The sequence below is a fragment of the Zea mays genome, chromosome 3, assembly GCF_902167145.1.
Source record: "Zea mays cultivar B73 chromosome 3, Zm-B73-REFERENCE-NAM-5.0, whole genome shotgun sequence".
NCBI classification, from domain to species: Eukaryota; Viridiplantae; Streptophyta; class Magnoliopsida; order Poales; family Poaceae; genus Zea; species Zea mays.
Genome location: NC_050098.1, coordinates 117,212,111 through 117,218,151, shown reverse-complemented (window position 1 = coordinate 117,218,151; position 6,041 = coordinate 117,212,111). Strand labels below are relative to the sequence as shown.

At 46.1% G+C, this 6,041-nt stretch overlaps 1 protein-coding gene across 2 annotated transcripts; it reads right to left on the bottom strand.

The window, feature by feature from the left end:
• Positions 1–326: 326 nt before the first annotated feature.
• LOC100382497 (uncharacterized) lies at positions 327–3,446 on the bottom strand. 2 transcript variants are annotated; one of them, XM_008674918.3, is made up of 2 exons: positions 2,966–3,446; positions 327–2,845 (listed from the first exon to the last, which is right to left on the bottom strand). In XM_008674918.3, the coding sequence occupies exon 2, from the start codon at positions 2,815–2,817 to the stop codon at positions 562–564; it is 2,256 nt and encodes a 751-aa protein (XP_008673140.1). In that variant the 5' UTR covers positions 2,818–2,845; positions 2,966–3,446; the 3' UTR covers positions 327–561. The 2 variants fall into 2 exon arrangements, with proteins under 2 accessions (XP_008673140.1, NP_001168705.1); NM_001175234.1 differs by having other exon boundaries at positions 329–2,824; positions 2,966–3,382.
• Between the last annotated feature and the right edge of the window lie 2,595 nt (positions 3,447–6,041).

The window sequence follows — 6,041 nt, the reverse complement described above, 5'->3', positions numbered from 1 at the left end:
AAAAGTCAACATAATTAGTATCATACTGGTCCTTCAGACACTCGTGCAAATTATGAATATATGTATCAAAAGTAATAATTGGAAGTAAACTATAAATAAGATCCATAAAAGTTTCAAACAACTCTAAACTATATATCATTAGATATATATCACTAGATAGATCTTGATTTTAGAAAAATAATAAAAATTAGTTCATATTTTTATAAGCTAAGACGAATTGATTATGAATGTATAAAAGATCAGTTCAGATTTAATATTTTTTTTGAAAAATTACTGAATTCGTTACTGATGGTAAAATAACGAATAAATACGGTAATTTCCAAAAATTGTAGGAAATGACTCAAACTGTTTCCGTTTCCGAATTTTTTTTTTACTGATTTCGTTTCCGTATTTCCGGTAACCATTTCCATTTAACACTGAATTTCCGAAAACGGAAGGAAAAGACCCATCTGCAAGCAAGAAGCTTGCACAAGTAGACGCTAACTTGTCACAGGAATGCTGCAGCTCTAATTAATAACCAACAAGTTCTGGACTGAAGTGCCCAGTTCGGTTGGCCGTTGTTCATATTGGAGCAGCACATGTGGTTCTGAAGTGTCCAGTCTGGTTGCAGCGGCTGCAATGAACAACCCGCTTGACTCGCCCACGGTCCTCCGCTCTAACCCTCTTCTTCCTTGGCTGTGCTGCGGGCCTCAGTGACTTCGGTGGATTGATGATCATCTCCACCTTGACCTGGCCTTGATCTGCTGTTTCATCCCAGAGGGTCCTGTCAGGGATTGGGTGTATGGTCTGCGAATAAGTCTTGCGGTATGTTGCCACGGTGAAGCAGCTCTCAGTGTAGCGGTGGACGTTCTGCCTGCAGGAGAGGAGAGCTGCCACACCATGAGCACACGGCACGCCATAGAGCTGCCACCCCCGGCACAGACAGCACCTGTTGCGGATGTCCACAACGTTTGTTCCCTCGTGAGCTGAGATGACCTCGAATTCCGCCTCGTTGGCCCGGGCCACCTGGTAACCCCGTGCACGCTCAATGGCCTCCTGAACACGACGCTCGGCTGCAGGCACGAGGATTGTGTTCCACTGCATGCTTGCTTCGCGTCGCTCGTTGAACCAAGTCATCAGCTGGCGACGGATGCATTCCATCATCTGAACTATAGGAAGGCCAGAGGCATCCAGTATCCAGGAATTCAGCGACTCCGCGATGTTTGCTGTTAGATGACCGTACCTTGTCCCCTCAAAGTAAGCCGTGGCCCAAAGACGTGAAGGTAGGTGCCTTATCCAAACAACAGCTTCTGGTGAAGCGTCCTCTATCTCTAGCAGCTTAGTTTCAAACTCAATCACAGTCAGCGCATGAGCAGCTTCCCAGAGAAGGTTGGCAAGCACAGGATTGTTGAACTCCTTTTTGAAGGCTTCACTAACATGGCGCATGCAGTACCCGTGGAATGCAGTTGGGAAGTTGAATTCAACTCCATCAGTAATGCCCTTCCGTCTATCGGACAAGATGGTCAGCCTTGGCATGTTCTCTGTGTTCTTCTCCAGCAACTCATGCAGCTCAGACAAGAACCATACCCAGTTCTCGTCAGTTTCCTCATCAACCACGCCAAATGCCAGAGGAAAGAGAGCACCATCCCCATCAAAACCAGTGGCAAGAAACAAGGTGCCAAGATACTTGTTTTTCAGAAGGGTCCTATCAAGCCCAATAAGTGGACGGCATGCATTGACAAAGCCAAATATTGATGCACTGAATGATATGAAGAGTCGCCGAAAGCAATTGTCATCTGGGTTTCCATACACTCGAGCTATACTTCCTGGATTTGTTCTTTCCACCTGCCTACAGTACTCAGGCAGGAGACGGTATCCTTCCTCAAAAGACCCTCGAACCGCAGCCATGATCCGCTCCTTACCTCTCCAAGCTTGCTTGTAGGATAGGGTGATGCCATGGGCCTTGTGGATTTCTTCCAAAATTTCCTTAGGCTTGTATTCTGGGTTCTCACGTAGCCTCTCTTCGACAGTGTTCGCAACCCACTGAACAGATGCCTGCTGATGGCCAAGATGGTTGATCCCGACACAGCTGTGGTTGTCATGTATGGTTCTAATGGAGAAGGTGGGCACACCGGGGAGCTTTGCTGCATGTATGCGCCACGGGCAGCTCTCGGCAGCACACTTAGCGGTGAAGCGGGACTTGTCAGACTTCACCGTCTGTATCTCAAAGTGGCAGGCGATGGCAGTGTTGCGGATGGCCCTGCGGCAGCTGACAACATCGGGAAACTGCTGTCCCACTGCGAGCTGAAACTCAGGGCTCACAACCATGGTCCGTGACTGGACAACAGGAGCGACTGCAAGAGGAGCCTGGGAGAGATCATGCGGCTGCAGCGCGAGCTCATGAGCCTGCTCCAGCGAGAGCTGATCGAAATTCTGATCAACGCCCAGGTGGTGTGTCTCGGCAAGCGTCAGCTCGTGGCTCTCCGACAAGTCAAGCTCGTCATGGTGGTGGCCCTGCACTTCCAGAGTCTCAGAGTCCCCATCGTGGCCCTGCCTCAGAACTAGCTCACCGGCGTGGTGAACATGGTGGTGGTGGTGGTCGTCGTGCCCGAGAACCAGCTGGTGATCGTCATCGTGGTGGTGCCCGAGGACGAGCTGGTGGTCGTGCTCGTGCGACTGGCCCAGCACGAGCTCGTGGTCGTGTGCGTGGCCGCCGAGGCCGAGGTCGTGGCTGTGTCCGAGACCCAGCCCGTGGTCTTGGCCGAAGTCGTGGTGGTTCGGCCCCAGCGCCAGCTCCGCATCCTGCCCGTGTCCAAGGACTAGCTCGTGGTTCGCCATCGCCGCCCTATCACAAGAAACAGAGTGCCTGACAGAGGATCAACCAAATGAATCAAATCGAAAGGAATCAGCGATGAAACCCATGGGCAAGCAGTCAATCACACGGACAAGACCAAGGAACAAAGGCAGGAGCATCGCAAAAGCTCACCGGATAGGAAATCGCCGCGGCGCCGGCGGCTATCAGTCCCGACAGACACGCCGCTCCGGGCTTCGGGAAGCTCGCCAGATCCAATTCTGTCGCCGACAGACCCAATCCAACCTTCACGCAGCCGGCGCACCGGGACAAGCTACAGCCATCACCAAGCAAGCAATTGGAAACTCGGAATCGGCACGAGAGCACCACCTGCCGGGACTGACGGGCCAATCAGTCCCGCACGAGATCCAAGAAGCTGGACCCACCCGGCGCCCGGCGCTCCGGAGCTGCGCGCCAAGGAGAGGGCGGGGAAACAGCGGGATGATTTGAAGGCCGCGCAGGGGCAGGGGGCTCGAGGGCAAAGAGAGGAAGAGGCGTGGAAAGAAATTGGGGGAAGTCGAGGCGAGGGGCAATGGTGGAAGACGGGGGCGGCGGGGAAGGAGGAGAGGAGAGAGATGGGACGGAACGGGGGAGGGGCATTTAGGTCAAAGCCAGGGCCTCCGGAAAGCGGATCGCTGGGTCATTTCCCGATTTGCCATCGACGGAGTTGGGCTTTTTGGGTATCCAACCAGTGTTAGCCTGTTAGAGCAACTCCAGTAGTTCTCTAAAATACTTCCTAAATCAATAATTTAGCTAGTTAACATAAAAATTATTCTCCAACAGTTCTTTAAATAATCTTTCTAAATTTAACAACTTGTCATCTAACCTCATTTTCTCTCTACATTTGGCAAACATTTAACAACTCCCTAAACAAAAATGTTGACTGCATTATATAGTTTTTGTGACTTATTTTTTATGTGGATAAATACAAAACAAAATTACAACCTATATTTAGAGAACTATTAGAGAATTCACAATTTTTTTACTTCAAAAGTCATTTAGCAACTTCTTAAATCTATGATTTAGAGAGCTAAAATTTACATAACTATTGGAGTTGCTCTTAGGTAACTCGCTAACTCCGTGCAGGTACCAAATTCTGGTTATCGCCTCAAAAGAAATATTTGGTTGGTTTTTACTTTAAAAAACAGAATCATCAAATTCTCTTTCTCGGATCAAAAGTCATAATTAATATTTGATTGATTTTGCTCTTTAAAAAATGAACCATTCCAAAATATATATATATGACATTGACTAAAACTATTATTTTTATGACATGTGTGAAGATCATACACTACTCTAGAGTGGTTTGGTGGTTTGGACTTTATGGATATTTTCTAAATTTAAATTTCAAAGCCCAGGTGGAATTTTGACTAGAACTATAGGCGGCATATGGTGTCATTACGAAGCTTGCGTTAAGACGAAACAAAGTCATGGACTCTAGAGTCCATGGACGTTAGATGCACTATCTTAGTTTGGACCATTTTTCCATTGGGGTTAAGTGGTTTAATCTAAATATCTAAGGGCAAATTATAGATATGCAATAGGCTCTATAAAAAAAGAATGGTTGGCCTTAACCAATAACCTCTCTAAGATTTGAGTTTTCCTCAATTAGGCCCAGTTTCGATCCTTGTAATTGAATTTCATTCTAATAATCGTAATTTAGATATAGATTAATTAAGCTAAATATAGTTTTACATAAAATATATTTGTATACTATTATTGGTCATATGAGGAAGATATTTATGTTCTACATTTCTACTATAAAAAAGCAAGTGGTGGAATGTCAAATTCCAAGCCAACTAACTTACTATATTAAGTAAATTCCTTCAAGATTAAGATAGTGTTTGGTTCCAGGGCCTATTTGGACGGAATGGTTCCATTCCATATTCTGAGTATGGAATGGCTCTATTCTGTGTTTGGCAATCAGAACAGAGCCACTCTGTTTCTCTATTTGGTTCTAGAGTGAAGTAGAACAAATCGAATCTATTCTACGTTTAGCATATTCATACAGCCATTATATATATATATATATATATCAAATATAATTATATTAAATACAACCATATATATTATGTTTGGCACCGTGCGTCCTTGTCAAATATTAATTATATATATATTGGCATCGTGTGTCCTTGTCATATATATATATATATATATATATATATATATATATATATATATATATATATATATATATATATATTGATAGTAATGGGAGCTCTGGTCTTTCGATAGGTGCGGGGGAGCCCCATCCAGGTTGTGTAAACGAGCCGGATCGGAATGGACCGAGCCGGACGCCCTGAATAGTGGGGTGCTTTTATGCATGTATAAATTTTGAATAAATATTGCGTAACAGAGTGTGGGCCATCATTCTGAACGTGGGCCGGTGATGTGTCACCCGCGTATTATGGAAGTGGATCGAAACCGTGTTTACGATAGCATACGACCTACGTCGAACTTGCATAAATTGTTGTTACGCCCACGATCCTATAATGTAGCAGATACACACGCGAACTCGCTGTGAATATCGCGCCCACGATGATGGATATGTGCATGGGAAAAGGAAAGAATCCCACGTTTCCAGAAAAGTTAGACAGCAAGAATCGTGTGTTAGGGTGCGACTGGCAGAAGGAAGTAACCGGAGCTGGAAGATGGCGGCGCCATAGGGTAAAGAGCCGATCAAAGAGTACACAACGCCGACATCAGTTCATTGTCAAATCCATGCTTGGAGATCGTATCAATGGTGCAGGAAGATCAACCAGGAGGAAACCAGTTTGGTGAAAGGGAATTAGGCTTACACCTAGTTCCTAATTGATTTTGGTGGTTGAATTGCCCAACACAAATAATTGGACTAACTAGTTTTGCTCTAGTGTATAAGTTATACAGGTGCCAAAGGTTCACACTTAGCCAATAAAAAGACCAAGAATTGGGTTCAACAAAGAAAGCAAGGGATAACCGAAGGCAGCCCTGGTCTGGCACACCGGACTGTCCGGTGTGCCACCGGACAGTGTCCGGTGCACCAGGAGACTTCAAGTCAAACTCTTCACCTTTGGGAAAACTCAGAGTCGCTCCGCTATAATTCACCGGACTATCCGGTGTACACCGGACAGTGTTCGGTGCTCTAGGAATGAAGCAACTCTGAACTCGCCAGCTTCGGGAATCCGCTCCGCTATAATTCACCGGACATATCCGGTGTATACCGGACTGTCCG

Bases quoted from the DNA above. Each gene is read 5' to 3' on its own strand.
- LOC100382497 (XM_008674918.3), bottom strand. From the start codon at position 2,817: ATGGCGAACCACGAGCTAGTCCTTGGACACGGGCAGGATGCGGAGCTG.